The 22463-nt window shown below is 40.6% G+C and overlaps 1 protein-coding gene across 8 annotated transcripts in view; it reads left to right on the top strand.

Annotated features, from left to right (window-relative positions):
• garnl3 (GTPase activating Rap/RanGAP domain like 3) overlaps positions 1 to 22463 on the top strand; it is a 133798-nt gene that overhangs the window by 109156 nt on the left and 2179 nt on the right. For 6 of the 8 annotated variants that reach the window (XM_051658517.1, XM_051658511.1, XM_051658530.1 and 3 more), the window contains 11 exons: positions 86 to 190; positions 1254 to 1370; positions 9116 to 9291; positions 9594 to 9752; positions 9938 to 10004; positions 10095 to 10202; positions 10305 to 10423; positions 11571 to 11706; positions 13605 to 13664; positions 19238 to 19456; positions 22283 to 22400. In XM_051658517.1, the coding sequence (XP_051514477.1) occupies positions 86 to 190; positions 1254 to 1370; positions 9116 to 9291; positions 9594 to 9752; positions 9938 to 10004; positions 10095 to 10202; positions 10305 to 10423; positions 11571 to 11706; positions 13605 to 13664; positions 19238 to 19456; positions 22283 to 22400 (1384 nt within the window). Of the gene's footprint in view, positions 1 to 85; positions 191 to 1253; positions 1371 to 9115; positions 9292 to 9593; positions 9753 to 9937; positions 10005 to 10094; positions 10203 to 10304; positions 10424 to 11570; positions 11707 to 13604; positions 13665 to 19237; positions 19457 to 20725; positions 22401 to 22463 lie in introns of those variants that run through there. The other 2 variants (XR_007893372.1, XR_007893371.1) reach the window with 2 other exon arrangements.

The following is a 22463-nucleotide window of genomic DNA, read 5'->3' as shown; positions in this document are numbered from 1 at the left end:
ATCATCAAATATGCCAATTTGCAACTCAAACAGAAAAAAATTTTGCAACCCACAAGCTAATCTTTTGCCTTACATGCCGGTCTAGATTCACCAACCCTGCCTCCAGTGCAGGTATTTGACAAAACCTTGTCCATCAAACAAATGCATGTACTGGAACCTCAGGATCTCCTCATTGCAAGAGCAGATAAGGGTAAGATACATGTGCATTTATTTATATTTACATGTGCATATAAATATGGCACAGTTTTTATGTGGGAAGAAATATAGTGTGAAATGATTTGGCAGAAGAGAGAAAACTTGAGAAAGAAGGAGACCAAAAAACAGTGTTAAAGGAAACCCTTGGTCTTTGCTCTAATGAGCATCTTTAGTCGCCTGAGAACAGCACAAAATAGTGTCTTACACACATACATACCTACACAGAGGCACTTCCCCTTTTCCCCACATTGTCTAAATTCATAGCTCATTATAGAACAAAGCACAAAGTAGAGATCCATGCATTCTAGTGTCTGCTGTCACTTTCATTTCTGATCATTATTTAAGGCGGCATAAAGCAGATTCAAGCTCCTGATTGGGAAGCACAGGTGCAATAATGAATTTGTTATCAACTTCGATACCAGGCAACTTTCATTCACTATGAAAAGCATTTCAAAACCAAACATATTGTACTAGTTATGATGTCTTTCAGTCTGATAAGACAGCTCCTTTATTTGTTGCCAGGGTATTATCATCCAGCAGAATATTGTAGCAGCACTAAAGATCTCGTTATGGTACTGAATAAATGGCTGAAGAAGTTGCACTCCTTTTAACATTTTGCCTATATCATGAATGCAAGTGTGTGTTTGAGTCTTGTTTATATTTTTTTAATCAGATTATGCATGAGAGTGCATTGGTTAAATGTAAAGTTAAAATAATTTTTGAACAATAAGTAAACCATTCTTAGTTTGATTTTACCAAAAAGTTTAAACACTTCGACTCTGTGTGCTATAAAGATATTGTTTGTTTGTTTGTTTGTTTGTTTGTTTGTTTATTTTGATAATCCTGACCAGCCCAACACAGCAACAATAGTTCAACTAAGTGTGAGTTTGTGACAGGACTATCTCTATAACTGACCAGTGGAAGATGGAGCAGTGTTTAGGGAATCTGTTTAACAACAGTTATTATTTATGCAGTTGTGTTGTTGACACTAGTGGCGCAGAAATTACACTCTTTACATTTTAATCTAAACTATTTTAAATTTGAACTTTCCGTTTCAGGGAAAGATGCACGTCTGTATGTTTATAGACTGAGCACGCTCAAACGAGGGATAGAGGAGCGGCAGCTTGTCCGCACCAAGTGTGACAGTCGAGAGAACAAGCTTGAGAAAACCAAAGGTACGAGAGGCTTCAGTCATCACACCAGTGGCTAGGCCAGAAATCTCAAAGTGGGTGGATCTTGGTAAAACAGTGTGGCTATTCTGTGCCTACTTTCTGATTTAATTGTCAGTATTATGAAGCATACTCCTTAATTATTAGTAATTTAACTTAACAGGTCATAGTGATATGAGGAAAAATGGCAGTTGAATAATACTAAATATTAGATGCGATAAAAAATTATTACATTATTACACTAGATACTTTTCAGACCTCCTGTTGTGCACAGGTGTATTTACAGTACTTCCCTGTAGATGGGATCTTTAATTTAGCTGACAACTCTCACCTTTGACTGACATTTTGTGCTTCGTGAAGCTACTGTAATAGCGCATATTAACCCTTTCATACGTACCATCACACAAACACATTTACATACACCTTAGCCAAATACATTTAAACTCTGCCATTTAACAGTAGAAAAAATTCCCTGTCTTAGGTCAGTTAGGATCACTATTTTAAGAATGTGAAATGTCAGAATAATAGTAGAGAGAATTATTTATTTCAGCTTTTGTTTATTTCATCACATTCCCAGTGGGTCAGAATTTTACATACACTTCTACAAGCTTCCCACAATAAGTTTCTGGAATTTTGGCATATTCCTCCAGACAGAACTGGTGTAACAGAGGTTTGTAGGCCTCCTTGCTCGCACACGCTTTTTCAGTTCTGCCTACAAATTTTGCCCTCAATCAGATTGAGGTTAGAGCTTTGTGATGGCCACACCAATACCTTGACTTTGTTGTCCTTAAGCCATTTTGCCACAACTTTGGTATGCTTGGGGTCATTGTCCATTTGGAAGACCTATTTGCGACCAAGCTTTAACTTCTTGGCTGATGTTTGAGATGTTGCTTCAATATATCCACATAATTTTCCTTCCTCATGTTGCGCTCTATTTTGTGAAGTGCACCAGTACCTCCTGCAGCAAAGCACCCCCACAACATGATGCTGCCACCCCCATGCTTCACAGATGGGATGGTGTTCTTCGGCTTGCAAGCCTCACCCTTTTTCTTCCAAACATATCAATGGTCATTATGGCCAAACTGTTCAATTATTGTTTCATTAGACCAGAGGACATTTTTCCAAAAAGTAAGATCTTTGTCCCCATTTGCACTTGCAAACTGTAGTCTGGCTTTTTTGTGGCGGTTTTTGCGCAGTGGCTTCTTCCTTGCTGAGCAGCCTTTCAGGTTATGTTGATATAGGACTCATTTTACTGTGGATATAGATACTTGTCTACCTGTTTCCTCCAGCATCTTCACAAGGTCCTTTGCTGTTGTTCTGGGATTCATTTGCACTTTTCGCACACAACTACGTTCATCTCTAGGAGACAGAATGCATCTCCTTCCTGAGCAGTATGATGGCTGCATGGTCCCATGGTGTATATACTTGCGTAATATTGTTTGTACAGATGAACATGGTACCTTCGGGCGTTTGGAAATTGCTCCCAAGGATGAACCAAACTTGTGGAGATCCACAATTGTTTTTCTGAGGTCTTGGCTGATTTATTTTATTTTCCCATGATGTCAAGCAAAGAGGCACTGAGTTTGAAGGTAGGCCTTAAAATACATCCACAGGTACACCTTCAATTCAGTACACCTCCTATCAGAAGCTAATTGGCTAATTGCCTAAAGGCTTGACATCATTTTCTGGAATTATCCAAGCTGCTTAAAGGCACAGTTAACTTAGTGTATGTAAACTTCTGACCCACTGGAATTGTGATATAGTCAATTAAAAGTGAAACAATCTATCTGTAAACAGTTCTTGGAAAAATTACTCATGTCATGCACAAAGTAGATGTCCTAAACGACTTGCCAAAACTATAGTTTGCTAATATTAAATCTGTGGAGTGGTTAAAAAATAAATTTTAATGACTTCAACCTAAGTGTATGTAAATTTCTGACTTCAACTGTAGGTGGAGATGCGGTTTTCATTCACACAAACAGCAACTCAAACAGTCTTTTCAGGCATATAATATGTTTGTTTTCTGAAATAGACAGCCAAACTATCACAAAAGCACCACAATAACAGTTTGAAACTCGTATACTCACATTGAAAACATGCTGATAGAGCGTGATTATCCGATGCACGCAGCGAAGTCTGTTTACATTAGCGCTTGTCACACACACACACACACACACACACATGTTGGTACGGCTATCCTTATGAGGACACTCCATAGACATAGTGATTTTTACACTGTACGAACTATAGATTCTATCTCCTAAACCTAACCCTCACAAAAAACTTTCTGCATTTTTACATGTTCAAAAAAACATAGTTTAGTATGTTTTTTAAGAGATTTGAATTATGGGGACACTAGAAAATCTCCTCATAAACCACATTTATAGCATAATACCCTTGTAATTACCAGTTTGTAACCTAAAAAAATGTCCTCATAAACTATCCAAACCCGCCCACACACTCACACAATGTCTGAGAAGTCAAACAGTGCATATAGGCAAACCGGAGTGCTGAAATTATTTGTTCATTTGTTTTTTACATCTATAATAACAGAATAAATAACACAAATACAGTACAGTAGACATAACCCATTTGTTCCCATGTTTACTCTATTATATACAGTACTTAATTTTTTTATGACATTTATTTATTTTTATATAAATAAATACTCTACACTCTGCCCACCTCTACACTGTGCAGTGTAGAGTAAAATAACTCATAGTGTAAAAATAACTCACTGCAGGGGAATTTAGACCCTACTCATGAAAGGTTAATTATTTTAAAAAGCATCTGAAATGAGAGGGCTTCTTTCTTCCCTCGGCCTCATCTGTGTTCTGAATCATTGTATCGATACTATCTTTTCACTTTTTTTCTTTGCTACTCACTAGTGCCAGATCACATACAGACGTTGCACTACCAATTATCTTTAACTGTCACTCGGACAGACTTGACAGAATTTTAGCATACTTATTTTAATTTCCCAGACAAGTACTATTTGATATTGTCTTGATATAGCCAATATTAAAAATGTTAGGAGGCCTAAATAAAAATGACAAACAAAAATTATTCTGGTGACAAAAATTATTTTAATAATTTGCAGAGTTAGGAAATGTTACTTTTAAAAGTAATGTCAGATTATTTTGTTATATCATTCCTTTTAATGGAAAGTAGCATGTTTTTCTCACGGTCACTTCACTTGGCCTATAGCACTGCCATTTTCAGTTTTACGGTGCTTTATTGGGAAGACAAATAATTGTAAATTTGTATTGCCAAAGAAATGGCAGTTTAGGTGCATACAAGAAAATAGTGCAAAAACAAACGTACATAAATTAAGAGTAGGGCCTGGGGCTTGTTATAGGCCGAGTTGGCAATTTCCTTGTGCCTCCGCATAAGGCGAAAGTGCTCAGAGGGGGACAGCGAGAAAGCTTGCAACATCCACAACATGCCAAACAACAGAAATACCATGCCATCTACAGAAACTTCTACCACACTTTCATATTTATTTTTTAAAAAATGAAGTTCGACAAAACCATGAAACGTCCTGGTTACTTGCGTAACCTCCGTTCCCTGATGGAGGGAACGAGACGTTGTGTCGATGTAGTGACACTAGGGGTCACTCTTGGGAGCCCCAAACACCTCTGGTCTTTGATAAAAGGCCAATGAAAATTGGCGAATGGTATTTGCATACCACTCCCCCAGACATACGGGTATAAAAGGAGCTAGTATGCAACCACTCATTCAGGTTTTGTGCTGAGGAGCCGAGACAAGGTTCCGGCCATTTCAGCGGGTAGTTCAGCGTTGTGGCAGGAGGGACACAACGTCTCATTCCCTCCATCAGGGAACGGAGGTTACGCAAGTAACCAGGACTTTCCCTGTCTGTCACTCACTCGACGTTGTGTCAATGAAGTGACACTAGGGGTCCCTATACGAAATGCCACAACTGGCTGAACTGTGTTACGTGAACTGGCAGTGTGTGATGGCAGAACACTGTGTGCCTTGTAGCCAGCGCACCAGGCCGACACGTAACCTCCCCCAGTGCTGTTATGAGTGTCGAACGGCCCTTCGGGGACAAGTTGACTGCCCAAAAGATAGAGACAGGCAAGCCCAGTTGTGGCCTCTTATCCTCTTTTTTTTCCTCTCCTCCAAAAAAAAGGAATTAACTGACTGGTGCCACCAGGTCTACGTCGGGGGGGTGTCCCCCCCAAGGGGAAGACACCACGGAGACCACACCCCGCCCAGAGAGAGGGGGGGTATTTTGAGTGGAAATACTTCACATGGTCTTGCTGAGCTTTGTCGCAATTATATCATGTGGAGAAGTCCCATGGTAGGTCCTACCCTATGGGGGAGGAGTTTCTACAAGCATGGTGACTGGGGCAGAGGGGCCGAAACCGGTTCCACCCGGAGATTGTAGAACCTCGCAAAGGTGTTGGGTGTTGCCCAGCCCGCTGCTCTGCAAATGTCTGTAAGAGAGGCACCATTGGTAAAGGCCCAGGAGGCCGCTACACTCCTGGTAGAATGGGCTCGTAGCCCTGCCGGGGGCTGCACGTCCTGGGTGTGATATGCCATTGTTATGGCATCAATGAGCCAGTGGGCGATCCTCTGCTTGGAGACAGCGCTTCCTTTCCGCTGTCCACCAAAGCAGACAAAGAGCTGCTCAGAGACTCTAAAGCTTTGTGTGCGATTCAAATAGATGCGTAAAGCGCGCACCGGACACAGCAACGTCAGGGCTGGGTCTGCCTCCTCCTGGGGCAGCGCTTGCAGGTTCACCACCTGGTCCCTAAAAGGGGTCGTGGGAACCTTGGGCATATAGCCCGGTCGGGGTCTCAGGATCACGTGAGAGTAGCCCGGACCGAACTCCAGGCACGTTTCACTGACAGAGAACACTTGCAGATCTCCTACCCTCTTGATGGAAGTGAGCACAGTCAGGAGGGCAGTCTTCAAAGAGAGTGCCTTAAGCTCAGCTGACTGCAGGGGCTCAAAGGGGGCTCTCCATAGACCCTAAAGAACTACAGAGAGGTCCCATGAGGGAACGAGGTGTGGTCTGAAGGGATTCAACCTCCTATCACCTCTCAGGAACCTGATGATCAGGTTGTGCTTCCCTAAGGACTTAACGTCCACTGTGTCGTGGTGTGCCGCTATAGCGGCTACATACACCTTCAAGGTGGAGGGGGAAAGCCGCCCTTCCAACCTCTCCTGCAGGAAGGAAAGCACCGATCCGACTGCGCATCTCTGGGGGACTTCACGTCGGGAAGAACGCCACTTAGCGAACAGACACCACTTCAAGGCATACAGGCACCTCATAGAGGGGGCCCTAGCCTGAGTGATCGTGTCTACCACCGCGGGTGGTAGGCCACTTAAGTCTTCTGCGTCCCGTCCAGGGACCAAACATGGAGATTCCAGAGGTCTGGTCGTGGGTGCCAGATGGTGCCCCGTCCCTGAGAAAGAAGGTCCTTCCTCAGGGGAATTCGCCGGGGGGGGGGCTGTCGCAAGGAGCATGAGGTCCGAGAACCATGTCTGGGTGGGCCAGTAGGGTGCTACCAGGACAACCTGCTCCCCATCCTCCCTGACCTTGCACAGGGTCTGTGCAAGTAGGCTTACTGGGGGAAACACATATTTGCGAAGTCCAGGGGGCCAGCTGTGTGCCAGCGCGTCTATACCGAGAGGTGCCTCAGTCAGGGCATACCAGAGCGGGCAGTAGGACGATTCTTGGGAAGCGAACAGGTCTACCTGTGCCTACCCGAGTCTCCACTCTCCCCTGAGGGTAACCTGCCATGACAGCGCATCCGCTGCAGTGTTGAGGTCACCCGGGATGTGAGTGACTCGCAGCGACTTGAGGTGCTGCTGACTCCAGAGGAGGAGACGGCGGGCGAGTTGTGACATACAACGGGAGCGTAGACCGCCTTGATGGTTGATATATGCTACCGAAAGATCAGGACCGGGCAGTAAAAGGTGTCTCCCACGACCTTGTCAGCTCCTTGTGCACTTCCGGGAAGAAAGGAACTGGGGTGGGGCGTGGCTGTGAGCGGCTGACCGGGAAAGCATGTCCATCATCTCCGCGTCAGCCTGTGACCAGGGAGCCCAGCTGAGGCTTCCGCGTCCGACTGGACGAGCCTCTTGCCGTGAGACGAGCCGGCGGACTCATCCGGAAGCCCGATCGGGGCAGATGAGCGTGCTGGGGAATGGGAGGGCCGTGGGGGGATACCTGGCAGAGGTGGTCCCATTGGGGTCCCCAGATCGCCCCCAGTGCTAGTCGCGCTAGCCTCATACCCGTAGGTAGAAGGACCAAGGCGGGGAGCTGCTGGGGTGGCATGCTTTCTTACGAAGGCCAGCCGTGACCGCAACGTTGCCATGGTCATGTTATCGCAATGAGTACATGATCCATCCATGAACACTGTCTCTGCGTGGGTCGCGCTCAGACACGAAAGACAGCGATCGTGACCATCAGAAGTCGAGAGATAACGACCGCAACCAGGAATAACACACAAACGGAAAGGCATCTTTAAAAAGACACGTCTTTAAAAAGACGTTCCATGTGTGCCGCGCTTTTAGAGAAATATACTCTTTTATTTTTGCCGAAGCGCCCAGGGGCATTCTCTGCAGTGCACCAGTGCAGAGGAGGGAGAAGCCGCTGAAATGCGCCGTCAGATCCAGCAGAGGTGAATGAACAGTCGTGGAATTCAGCTCAGTGAACATCGACTGTTTGGCTCCGAAGAGAAAATCTGAATGAGTGGTTGCATACCAGCTCCTTTTATACCCGTATGTCCGGGGGAGTGGTATGCAAATTTTCATTGGACTTTTATCAAAGACCAGAGGTGTTTCGGGCTCCCAAGAGTGACCCCTAGTGTCACTACATCGACACAACGTCGAGTGAGTGACAGATAGGGAACATTGATTAGTTATCTGGGTGCTGAGCAGATCCATTTACAGGCAGGACTGTATATAGCCCTGCGTAGATCATTAAACAACGACTTGGTGCAGCCCTTATTTTAAATCAAATAAAACACATTTTTTCTTACCATATTTATAATAGGAATATGATGATTATAATGCATGTGAGCTATTTGGCATGCAACAGAATGCAGTTTACTTATGTGGCCTCGCCCTTGCATCAAACACTCACACACGAAAAATTACATTACTGTATAAATGATGAGACTACATTATTTAAGTTCTAAATTTCCTTGTTGGGAAAGGTACTTTTATAAATTACATCTTGCCAAGCTTCTCATAATTTATAGGACACTCATTTAAACTGCAAATCATCAAGTACACTTAGAAGTAGCTACACTACTTAATTAACAAAAAGTAGGTACACATATGTAGGTAGCTATACATATATAGATATATTGTGGCTATTAAGAGATGTAGAGGGCCAATAATAAAATGTTAGTATCAAATTTCACAGCTAACACGACCCACTCTAAAACATGCTCGCTAGCGCCCCGGTTGTTTAAGGAGACGATAGCTTTTTACTAACAAAAATATATATATATCTTTTAGGTATTCAAAGACATATTTGGCTCAAATACAGTGAGGATATCAATTAGGGTGACATCATAAAACTGTGAGAGAGACATTCTAGGAGAATACGATTGATTATTGCCCCAGCTTGCAATAATCCATATCTATAACTTGGACATTGTTTCTGTTGCTTGAGTTCCTTTTGAAAAATGTAATAAAATTATTTCTAAGGTCGTCATAAACAGAATATCTTAATGATATTAGAAAGTAACTGAATTCTATCTCTACAGGCTGCCATCTCTACTCCATAAACACACATCATGGGGTGGAGCTTAGAATCGTTGCAGCGATAAGAAACAAGCTCCTTCTCATCACCAGGAAACAGCCACGCATCGAATGCCTCAGTTCTATTGCTACAGTGACAGGGACTTGTGAGTCACCTGTGGAGGAGTTCCAATACATACGGGTAGGAGATGGACTGAACAAACACTAATACTGAAACACACATGTTTACTTTGCTATCTGAATGAGAACAACCCATAGATTTCTTTTGTTTTATATAAAATAAATATACTTACTATAGACTAACCCTAAGCCAATGCCTTACACCATGTCCTAACCTGAGTTTTTGATTTATATGGAACGGATATATTTTATCACTTGACGTTTTATCGCGTCACATCTGTTTAGGACCCTACCCCTAAATGTTAAAAAAGCTACTTATCAAAAGCTCTCAACATTCTAGATGTGTGCTGTCCCTTGTCTTAGGAGATTTGCTTGTGTGACACCCCGGTGGTCATGGCACTGGTTGATGGTCCAACAGGAGAGAATGATCACATGATATGTGTGGCCTACAAACATCAGTTTGACTTGATCAATGAGAGCACAGGAGATGCCTATAGACTACACCATGTAGAAGCCAACCGGGTGAGAAATATCCACTTGAAAACAAACGTACATATTCATATACACAATATAATACAATTCAAGACCTAAAAACAGAGAATAAAATGTTAATTTGGCATAAAATTTCTCCTGTCCATTTGCATTTTCAGTTTTTGATTGGTAACAGAATTGTCTATTATTAATGTGGATTCTTCACTTGTCTCCAGGTGAACTTTGTTGCAGCCATAGATGTGTATGAAGATGGAGAGGCTGGACTTCTACTTTGCTACAACAGTTAGTGTTTATTTAAATATACATGAATATTGTGTATGTGTGTATTTCTCTGTAGTCTTATCCTCTAACACTGTACTTCTGTATTAATAGATATTTGTGTCTATAAGAAGGTGTGTCCATTTAATGGAGCCACACCCATGATTCAGCCCAACTCTTCAGACTTCTATTTCAGCTGGAACCAAATGCCCAATGCTATTGGTCAGTACCTGTAGATGTTGCATCCCAGATAATGTTTATAACTGAATATTCTTCATTTTCGACATTAGTGCAAACAATTGACATGTCTTTGCTGTGTTACAGTGTGTGCGTTCCCCTATATCCTGGCCTTCACCACTGATTCAATAGAGATCCGGCTAGTTGTTAATGGCAACCTAGTATATACAGCTGTTGTTCCAGAGCTACAACTGACTGCATCCAGAGTAGGTGTTCTAGCCACAAATATAAAGGCATACACATATATTACTTCAAATACATATTAACATCTTCAAAACAAAAGTAATTAAACAGTTATACAGTCTGGGTCCAAAAGTCTGAAACCAATTTTTTTTTCTCTCTTTTAAACCTAGAAATAAACAAGAACTGAAAAATTTTAAACAAAGCAAAATGTAGAAGAAATATGCACAATTTCTAGGTCACTAATCAAATATATGCAAATGTGTGACTCTGACCAAGGTAACTCTTTTGTACAAAAGGTCAAATTTCAAGATGCTCTTTGGATTATTCTCAAATCATGTTATGCATATTGTTGTGCTGCTGATAATGTAATTTGCAATGAAAAATGTTTGTTTTAAATTAGAAAAGACAAAAATAAGCATTTTCACTAGTGGACTTTTTGACAATATACAGTCAATGAGCATTTTATTAGGAACATTATGGCCCTAATAAAGTGCTCGACATGGTCTTCTGCTGTTGTAGCCCATTCGCTATTCTGCTCACTACAATTGTACAGAGTGGTTATCTAAGTTACCGTAGCCTTTTTGTCAGCTCGAACCAGTCTGGCCATTCTTCGTTGACCTCTCTCATCAACAAGGCATTTCCATCCGCAGAACTGACACTCACTGGATGTTTTTCTACTTTTGGCACCATCTAGAGACTGTTTGTGTATAAATCCCAGGAGATCAGCTGTTAAAGAAATACTCAAACCACCCCATATGGCACCAACAATTTTGCCACGGTTGAAATAACTGAGATCACATCTGTATGATTTTACGCATTGCACTACTGTCACATGATTGGCTGATTAGACAATCGCATGAATAAGTCGGTGTAGAGGTGTTCCTAATAAAGTGCTAAGTAAGAGTTTACTGTATATATGATTTATATACAGTATATGTATATATTTGGTATAAGACACATTTTCAACAAATCTTGTGCTGTTGCTAATATATTCTTGTATTTTCAGTATCAGAGGCTGTTTTGATTTAAGTTTGTTTTTAATTATTAGAGAGAATGCCTTTTTCCTTACATGATGCATATTTCTGTATGATAATTGTATTTTCCAACCCAATCATTTATCATTCTTGTGTCTTTTCAACTCCATCCATTTCTTTCTCTCTTTCTGTCTAGTCTGATATCTATTTCATCTCGTCAGCACCTATAAACTCTGCGTCTAACTGTAGCTCCAGAGACACCAGCTCCCAGAGTTCACCTCAAACTCCCACCGGCTATGAGATGCCTGTCTTTCCTTCACCACTTGGAGATGGTAGGCTGCTGTTCTTCATGATGGAACTTGTATTGGATTTTCCTTGTCCTTCACTGAGGCACATTTATGTCATGAATTGAATTCCCATGGAACAATATGGACTTTAAATGAAGTCTTCTTGTGGGTATATAAGTTAAGCATTTGAGATTGTGAGTTATTGCCACTATGAATATGTAATATTGCTTTTCCTTCCAATTAAAGGGGTAGTTAACCCAAAAATGACATTTCTGTCATAATTTACTCACCCTCATATTGTTCCAAACCCGTATGACTTTCTTTCCTCTGTAGAACACAAAAGGTGATTTGTTTGAAAAATATCTTAGCCTCTATTTTTCCAAGTTATAAAAATGAATGAAGACGAAAATGTACAAAAAGCACCATAAAAGTATATTAAAAGTAGTCCAGACAACTAGTGCACTGTCACTTTGTCAGGTTGGGTTTTTGTCTGATGAGACCGTGACATCATAGACCCATGTTCTGTCTTGTGTTTCGTGTCCTGTCTTTGTGTTGAGCGCACAGGTCCAGGTGTGAGTTACCGCTGTGCGCTCTTCGGTAATGTCACGATCCTGTCACTCTGTCAAGTTGGGGTTTTGTCTGATGGGACCGTGACATCATCCCATGTTCTGTCTTGTGTTTCATGTATGTTCTTTGTGTGAGTGCACGTGTCCAGTTGTGAGTTACTGCCGTGCACTCTTCGGTCGGTCTTGTTTCATGTTCGGAGCATGGTGTCTGGATCCTGACTTCCTGTATGGTCCGGTTTCGGTCTATGTCGGGATCCGGACACTCATGCTCCATGTTCTGTTTGTTTTGGTCTAACTGTGACGTTTCTCCCTCATGTGTTTCAGGTGCCACTGGCACATGGAATCAGCGTTTCCATAGGAACCCTGATTGTTTCAATGGGAACGTTGATCATGCCAACTTTCAGCTGGCAAGCGGCACCTGTTCCTTGTTTGTTCCTTCTTATTTTAATCACCTCGTGTGTCACGTTCTTGGCTGGATTGTTCAGTGTAGTCTGTAGTGATTGTTGTGTGTTATCATTATAGAAAGCTGTTTGATATGAAGTAACTTACCTCACTTTCTCTGCCTAGTTGGTCCTGTCTTGTGTATATGTTTGGTTGCCTGTCTCTGCCCGCATGTCGGGAGTGTGGTTGCCTTCCAGTTTGCTGCATGTCAGCTGCTCTTCAGCAGAGGTTTCCTCGCAGCTCTGCTCCTCGCCGTCATGGCGTGTGCGATTGCCTGCGGGAGCACTCATCATGGAGGATTCCTCATAACTCTGCTAAAGTTATTATTTTGAACGTAAATAAATCCTTTGGACTGTTCCTCTACTCTTGGGTCTCTGTCTTGCTCTCACATCTCTAAGAGTGCACTATATTCCAAGTCTTCTGAAATCATACGATAACTTTGTGTGAGGAACAGATCGAAATTCAAACTTGTTCATCAAACATTGTTGATCGTGTGTCTCATGACCTATCATTATGCAATGCATTTGTGCATTTTCAATTGATTGCATGCGTGATCAAGAGTAAAGAATCATATGACTTCAGTAGACTTGGAATAACGCGTATAAGTGGTTTAGACTAAATTGATGTCAATTTCACTGCATTTTTGGAGCTCGAACAGCCCCAGTCCCCATTCACTGTCATTATATGGAAACAGGCAGCCTGGACATTCTGCTAAACATCTCCTTTTGTGTTTTATGGAAGAAAAAAAAATCATATGGGTTTGGAATGATATGAGGGTGAGTAAATGAACATGTTTATTTTTGGGTAAACTATCCCTTTAAGTTTTTGTCTCTTTTAGGATAGTGCCATCTGTCTGTCCATGTGTATTGTCTTTGGGTGTATCTGTCTTTTAATCTGTGTATGGGTCGGGTTGATGTAATGCTCTTTTCCATCCAGATTGTATCCGGATCCCCTACGGCACCAAGCTATCCCTCTATATGTCTAAAGACTCTGAAGGTACTACAGGGACTTCTGTTGCCTACATTTTACATGCTGTCTCACTAATGCACGTTACCACGGGGACTCACCCTGCCTTTTAATCAATTAACAGATGCATGCATACAGTGTCGAGTGAAATGTGCAGTTAATATAATGTGTCCCTTCCTTCTTGCAGTCTCAGAGAAACTATGAGAGACAGAGAGAAATGGTAGCATTAAGGGGTCGCTGCCAAACAAGAAAGATAAACCATTCAATGAGATAGAGAGGTGGGACAAAGACAGAGATGGGCTAAACAGACACTTTAGGGAAATGGGACACATTTGCTGCAGCATGAGTTACAGATTGCTGTGTCACCATGGATACTTTTGTCAGAGCCCCTATTCACACACACACAGTTTGGATGGCCCTCTAGATCCTGGAACGTTTGTACAAACAGACGGCCTAAAGAGGGGCTGTAACAAAATCTACACTCTGGTGTTTTTAAACAACCAGCCAATCATCTGTGGCTGCCGTTTCTGCACCATGGGAAATAGACTGACACTTTCCTATAACACATCATTCCATTATTCATCTCAGCATAATGTTCAGTTTAATATACCAAAATGTATTAAATGCATTTGTGGCAGACAAGCCTCTTGTTCATCGGGAAAGGAGGAAGCAGGAGCTGGGTTAACACTCACTGAAACACAACGATACTTTGATGCACACTCCTGCTGATTGGGCAGCTCAGCGCCAGGTGTGCATCCTCACGGCCCGGCCACACCCTCCTCCTCGTCACATACCCCCAACGCCCGATTCAGGCTGGGGAAATCTCTGGCCTGACTTACTACCCCCCTCCCTTCCTGGAGGGGAGGAGTTGCCCCTTCGGCCGTTCTGCCGCCAGCTGGTCTTTCCCGCCTCCTGGGAACCTGGATAGGACGAGGGGAGGGAGAGGGGAGAAAAAGAGAGAAAAGAAAAGAAAAAAGATGTGGTTCCCAACCGGCATTCGGTCCTCAGCCAGCTGTCCAGTGATCCTCCGCTATGCCGGGCGATGGCACTTGATTTTGCCTCCTGACAGATGGCAGCGGAATCCTCCGCCTCCTTGCGGATGGCAGCGGGCTCCTCCGCCTCCTGGCGGATGGCAGCAGGCTCCTCCGCCTCCTGGCGAACCGCTCCAGTACCATCGAACCAATCCTCTCCTCGGTGTCGCGATCCTCCGTCAGCGGCGAGGGCTCTCTGACAGCACGTTTTCCTTCCAATCCCGGGTTTCAGCACCAGTGTAGCAGACAAGCTTCTTGTTCATCGGGAAAGGGGGAAGCAGGAACCGGGTTAACATTCACAAAGACTTTAATTAGACACCAACATAAAACTGAAACATAACGGCACATTGACGCACACCCACAGTTGATGCGTGCGTCTCTCTCTCTCTCTCTCCCTCTGGCATCCCCAGCTCCTCCTTTATCTCTCTCCTGCTGATTGGGCAACTCAGAGCCAGGCGTGCATCCTCACGGCCTGGCCACGCCCTCCTCCTCGTCACAGTATTTATTTAATATTTATTTATTTTGGGTCTGCATTTAACAAATTTGTTATATTGTATTGTGCTCTCCCATGGTGCAAAGATGTCGGCCGCTGGACAATGATTTTATTTTGCTCCTTTTTTTCTCCCAATTTGGAATGCCCAATTCCCACTACTTAGTAGGTCCTCGTGGTGGCACAGTTACTCACCTCAATCTGGGTGGCAGAGGACAAGTCTCAGTTGCCTCCATTTTTGAGACCGTCAATCCGCGCATCTTATCACATGGATTGTTGTGCATGACACCACGGAGACCCCGCATGTGGAGGCTCATGCTACTCTCAGTGATCCACGCACAACTTACCACACGCCCCATTGAGAGCGAGAACCCCTAATCGTGACCATGAGGAGGTTACCCCATGTGACTCTACCCTCCCTAGCAACTGGCCAATTTGGTTGATTAGGAGACCTGGCTGGAGTCACTCAGCACGCCCTGGATTTGAACTCGCTACTCCAGGGGTGGTAGTCAGCATCAATACTCGCTGAGCTTCCTAGGCCCCCCTATGTCCATGTACTTTAATACTTTCACTGGGTTCCTGATATGCGCATTGTTCCATAACAAAACAGTCCTGTGTTTGATTACATTCTCTAATTATTCTAAACTAACCTAAAGGGGAAGCATCCTTCATTGTGAAAACCTGTGTATGCAGTTGTTTGTGTCCCCCTCCTTATCTATATAAATTCCTGTCCTCATATTACCTCTCAATAACAGTCCCAAAACCCATTTGACTAGGTGTTTTTTTGATATATAGTTGGTTTGTTCTTTAACATAGGCAGACAGCCAACATGGTCTCCTGTCGGACTGATTGAAACTGATTGTGTCAGATTGATTAAGTGCGTTCTCCTTTAAACACATGCTTGTCCTAATTTCTGGGTTTCAAAGAGACTGATTTTCTCAATCATTATTGCAGTTGTCTACATAAAGTTGAAGTCATTGTTTTGCAAGCCAGAGTCAAGTTGTACATCCTGTCCTAACCAGAAGCGACGCGATTAGATTCCAGTGACAAGCAATTTGTCTGTCCGCACTGAATGTGACATGGTTGCGTGACGCGGCACAGATCTCTTAAATTACTATTAAAATGTAAAATCAGACCAGTCAGGTGGAACAGTCGATAACACTTTATTTTACAGTTTCCTTGTTATACATATTACATGTATTGACTTTAGTAATAATAGTAAATTATGCATAATTACAAGCAACTAACCCTAAAACAAACTAAAACTGTTGTAAGTACATTGTTAATTAATATTACTCAGTACTTACTTGTGTTATTACTGTGTAACTAGGACACTAAAATAAAGTGTAGCCAAACAGTCTGTCTGTTGAACAGATGGAATAAATACACAAACATACACATTCACAGGGTAAATTTACTCCATGAATTGCTTCCTAATTCAGTGTATTATAACTGTTTGTGTTCATGCAGTACTCCTGTTGTTATTTTGCCGAGGTCCACACTGGAATTAGAGATGAGTCGGTACCTCTCCTCCATTCTGAATCAGTGTGTGTTTGCAGCAGATGGGGCTACACAGCATAACAAAGCGGAAATATCAACCAAGCAATCCAGAATGCTTTGTCATACATTGCGGCTTGTTAGAACAAAAATGGATTGAAATGGAAAAAAATACCTTTTTTTGAGTGTTGCCAGGTCACATTGCGTCTGGTTAGGACCTGGTGTTAGCCTTTGGGTCTCAAGAGTCAAGTCTCAAATAATGATAAAAAATATTTGAGTCAAGTAGTAACTTACAAGTCCCATCAATGTCTGTCTAATCTTACTAATAAAATGTTGGTCTGGCTAGTAGAGTACAGCTCAATCATGTTTACTTTGTTTCTGACATATAAGCCTAACACTATAGCCTAGGGATGAGTAAAAATATAGATTTTCCGATGCATTGCGATCTTCATTTGAAAGATCTTGATATCGATTCTTAAATCCCAAAATTGATCTTTTACTCTATGTGCAATCACTCCACTACAATGAGAGGAAATCATTTGTATTTGAAACCAAATCTCACACTGTGCGACTAAAATGTATATATTTGGCAACTGGCTGATAAATGTTTAGATTTCAATCACCATGAATTAATTGTATAGTTTAGTGGTGGAGTATTCAGCAGCAAGATCCTTTCACTGCATGTTGAGAGTAAAAGTTGTTGTGTCCAAAGACGAGATCCTTGCGACCATTTTCATTGAATAATGTTTCTTTTAATACCCTTTCTGTTCTCTACAGTCAGTTGTTGATCAAAAACAACAAAAAATAAACATTTAATTATAATAATGCATGGCAAAGATGAGATAAAGACATTTGAATCCTCTCATGCGCTCATCTACAGACACTCTTTACTGAATTGCCGGTTTTGTTAAAGAGACAGTACCAGTTTTAAGCATGTGCTCAAAAAATCAATGTAAATACATGTAAATAGTACAAATTATGCAATTAAACAATAAACATTTGACAAGAAATAATAAATGAAATATAATATCTTATTTGTTGATTGAATACATGGATTTGTTCATTTTTAAAAATTGTGAAAAACTAATAAAATATAATTAGTAAAATTTATATTTTCATAATGTATCCAAGATAGAAGGTCCCCTGTATAATTAACAGCATTAGCTGAGAGAGAATTTATTTCATATGTCAGCAAAAGGGACATTATATCTGAAATATACCCATATGAATCGATATCGAATCAGAATCTAATCGAATTGAGAGCTTCGGAATCGAATCGGGAAGTCTTTATCAATACCCAGCCCAACTATATCCTACAACTACTTATTTACAAATAATCTACCTATAAACTTACACTACAATAGATCTTATGGTACAATCAAGTATTACATTTTAATTATACAATATTGAATTTCCAGGTTAAATACAACTTAGGCTATCAACAGCTCTGGCATGCAATATTCCTTTAAGAGAAATTCAGCAATTACCACATGCTGTACAATTACTGGTCAATGACAATCCCTCAGATGTATTTAGTGTGTGGCTGTGACAGTATTCTTGTACAATAATGAAACCACTTAACAGCCAACTCCCTGGCCTGCTCACTAAAGCACCATAAATAACATTGCTTGGTATTTAAAAGCTTACATTGTTTAGTTGATTCTACAAAGCATAGTATTTGTAAAAGTACAGAAAATGATTTTTGCTTCATTGTATTATATGTTGCATACAGTGTCTGAATTTTGTAGGTCCCCATATAATCAGTTTGCTTGCTGGAATATTAAACGGCAGATGTCAGTTTTTTTTTTTTTTCAGTGACATCATAATGTATCCCCACACAGATTTAACACTTTCTAAGTCTGTGAATAAATAGCTCAAATAGAGTCATGAGATCAACTCTGAGAGTGGAGTCACAAAAAACTGCAATAAAGTCTAAAAACAGTGACTCTAGTCTGACTCAAGTCCAAGTCACGAGTCTCAAACCCATATTTCAGAGATTTATTAGAGAGAAGTAAAGCAATTATGCATTGACGTAATGCACATATTAAATATTGAAGCAGTGCACTTTGCATTAATAGTGTTACAACGCACAATTCATTTGTGTGTGTGGGAAGGTTTGGGGGTTTACGAGGAAATTTTTTTAGGTTACAAACTGGTAATTACAAGGGTATTATGCTATAAATGTGGTTTATGAGGACATTTCTAGTGCCATCCTAATTCAAATCACTTAAAAAACATACTAAATTATGTTTTTTGAAAATATAAAAATGCAGAAAGGTTTTTGTGAGGGTTAGGTTTAGGGGTAGGGTTAGGGGATAGAATCTGTAATTTGTACTGTATAAAAATCATTATGTCTATGGAGAGTCCTCATAAGGATAGCCACATCAACGTGTGTGTGTGTGTGTGTGTGTGTTAAACTGTGCTTTCAGGTGTGTTGTCCACCTTATTCTAACAGAACCTGCCAAATAGATACCAACGTGCCTATTAATGCCAAAGCATTTATACAGTCTATTCTAACCTCTCATTCTTTAGTCTTGTATCTCTTCTTTTCTGCCCCTTTCCAACCATCCATTTTACTCTTCAAGGTGAAGCTCCCTCAAAACACATCTATATGATCCCGTTGAGTAACCTAGTTGGACGGAGCATCGAGAGACCCCTTAAGTCTCCACTGGTCAATAAAGTAGTCACAGCACCTGCCCCCAGTGTCATAGCACCTGCTCCCATGATTGCAAGCACACTTTCACTCTCACTGTCTCGCATGGAGATCAAAGAGATCGCCAGCCGCACACGCAAAGAACTGCTGGGTGAGTGTCTGTGTGGTCTTTAACTGAAAGCTATCATTACGTATGTGTTTCTCAGTGGGAGGCAGGCAGGAAATGTACTGTTAGGTAGCTGCTACAGCATAAGTACTGTTGGAGACATGGTTGTACATTTAGGGTTGTACATTAGAGCTCCAAGTGGCGCAGCCCATTTCTATTTATTATTTACAGAGCTACAGTGTTCATGGAAAACCTGTAAATATCACAGAATTTTGAAACTGTGATTTGTTTGGTCTGGAAAAGTAATAGAAATGTATTGAAAAGGATTGGACATTTTTATAATAAATATTTTGACATTTGGAAAATAAGTTTGCATTACCAGTTTGTCTCATACCCTTTTCAAAATGTATACAAATATAAGAGATAAAAGATAATATTTTTTAAATAGTACTGCCCTTCAGCTATATGACAGATATTCACATCTCACAAGACAAAATAATAACAATTTACACAAATCATCCTGTTCAAAAGGTTTGTGGGTTTGTGTTGCCTTCTTCAGCATCAATGAATGTTTGCACCTTTTGTAATAGTTGTGTATGAGTGCCTCAATTGGATGTCAGCATTACATAGCCATGGTTGGGAAGAACTGAAATGCTGAAAAACCAAAGAATGTGCAGTACCTTTCTTATGCCAGAGCAGGGACTAAAGGAACAACCATCATAAAAGAAACAAACAGTAATTTATCGTCAAGGAAACAACACACCATAATAAGAACCAAGGGGATGTAAACTTTTGAATAGGAACATTTGTGTAAATTAAGTTACAATTTCATCTTGTGGAATATATGTAAATATCAGTTGCCAAATAGCTTCACCTGGGCAGTACTTAATAAAAAAAACTAAATATAATTTTATGATCCCTCTTTTTGTTAAATAATATACATCTTGCAGATTCTCCAAGGGGGTGCTTATGCACTGTATGCACAGCTCTGAAATATTTATTCAGCTGAAATTGCTCTTTGTTTATGGAATCTCTTTAAAATTATTTTGAAAAGTCCTTGTTGAGTAGTCATCAACAACTGGAAATGTCATTGAAATCCTTTGGTCAAAAGGAAAGCGATCCCTGTAATTCACTTTTTAATTACATTTGATCAGATATTACTCACAGTTGTTATAACATTCATAGATACAAATAAGTTCAACAAAATCGTATTGACTTTAAAGAAATGTTTTTGCATTGCAACAATATACCTAATCTGTTGTAATACTTGTTCTGTAGTCAGATTGAGATGAGACATATTTTTACATTATGAAGGATTGGAGTGAGACATCCTGATCACACATTAGAAAAGCTGCTAGATCCATGAGACTACCACACTTCACACCACAAACAGACACACACACATACACACAAGAATGGCCTGGGCTGACTATTGGAAGCTATATTGCACCCCCTGCAGGTATGTTTGTGCACATCAGAGTCAGAAATTAACTAGGGCAAAAATAACAAATTTTTTGTCACAAACAATGCCTTAGATATTTAAAACATGGGGCAAAGAAAAGTAAATTCTTCTGTTGTTTTATCTGTTAAATTTGATAATACTCTGTTTTTGGCCAGCATAATTATGTTTTTAGAAGGACTGTCAATTGATACAAATTTGTAATCGAATTAATTAAATGTGCCGCCAATTAATTAAATGCATATTTCCATATTTACTGAGAAACGCCCCCAAATAGGGGATAATTTACTATATAATAATTACAATTATTATAAATGTAATACTGTATATAAATATTATGATTCAGATCATTCAAATAGATTACATTATATATATTGTGACAGAAGACAGGTAAAGCATTTAGACAAAAGAGGCTTTGAAAGTTAAAAGTTTTTTTTCCATATAATTGAACATAACCCTATTGTTCGCCTACTTCCATCTGATCTATTTTTAATTGTTAAACATTTATTGTTAATTCTCCTCCTTTTTAATTGCGCTGCGTCTCACTATTTTTCAGTGTTTCTAGTCATAAGTTAAAATGTAGTTTGAAACGTTGAAAAAATGCATCTCGGGTTCCCTGCATTCTGTTATGCTCGGTCTAGCTGTCTTTGGGCGTAGGATCGTGTCACCTCTGGAAGGCTGTATGCCACCTGCAATCGTTGGATGGACAAGGTGCGTTTCCTGTACAGCTGGAGTTGCGCTGATTGCAACCTAATGCCACAGATTTGCAAAAACCTCATTAAGCTACATTAAGCTTGCAATGCTCTGATGGTAGGAAGTAGGAACATTCTTTATTACGGAATTTACGTATGGGTCAAGGGCATGATTAATTGCAATTAAAAAAATGTTAACGCATTATTTTACATATAATTAATCATGCTAAATTAATATATACTAAATTACCGACAGTCCTAGTTTTTCAGACACCACAGTGACCATTTTAAATGATTGATTAAATTGAAATATTTGAAATAAATGGACAGTTGTATGTTATATGCAGTGTTGGGTGTAATCCAATTACAAAGTAATTAGTTTACATGATTTATGGCCCTGTAATGAGTCATTGTGAAGGATAAAAGTGAGGTGATGAGTGTATGACTTGTAACAATGAACAAGAAAGAAATATAGACATTGTTTTGAATTTGTTGAAAGGAAAAGTGTTTTAGAAAATCACTTAAAAGTAAAGTAATTAGTAATGTGATTACCTTTTCAATGAAGTAAATAGTAAATTAATCTGATTACAATTTTTAAGTAACTTACCCAACACTGGTTATACTGTATGTTATACTGTATATGCCCTCTTAAAAGTAAAAAAATGCCCCTGATAATCAATTCCAGATATCGCCCTTTAACGAAAATGTTTGCTCTTGTAGGTTTGACAGAGGAACCCAGCAGTAAAGCTGACAATAATTCAGTGAAACAGAGAAGAATGAGCAAGAAAGCTAAGGAGGACGAGCAGAGGAGAACAGCAGGGAGCGCTACCACTGAACAGTAAGTGTGTATTTGTGGGCGGCAGGTTATTTCTGCATGTTACATGCAAGCATACTGGTTATT

This window comes from Myxocyprinus asiaticus, chromosome 3 (assembly GCF_019703515.2).
Source record: "Myxocyprinus asiaticus isolate MX2 ecotype Aquarium Trade chromosome 3, UBuf_Myxa_2, whole genome shotgun sequence".
Taxonomy (NCBI): Eukaryota; Metazoa; Chordata; class Actinopteri; order Cypriniformes; family Catostomidae; genus Myxocyprinus; species Myxocyprinus asiaticus.
Note: the sequence above shows the minus strand (reverse complement) of the source record. Positions and strands in the feature narration are given on the sequence as shown.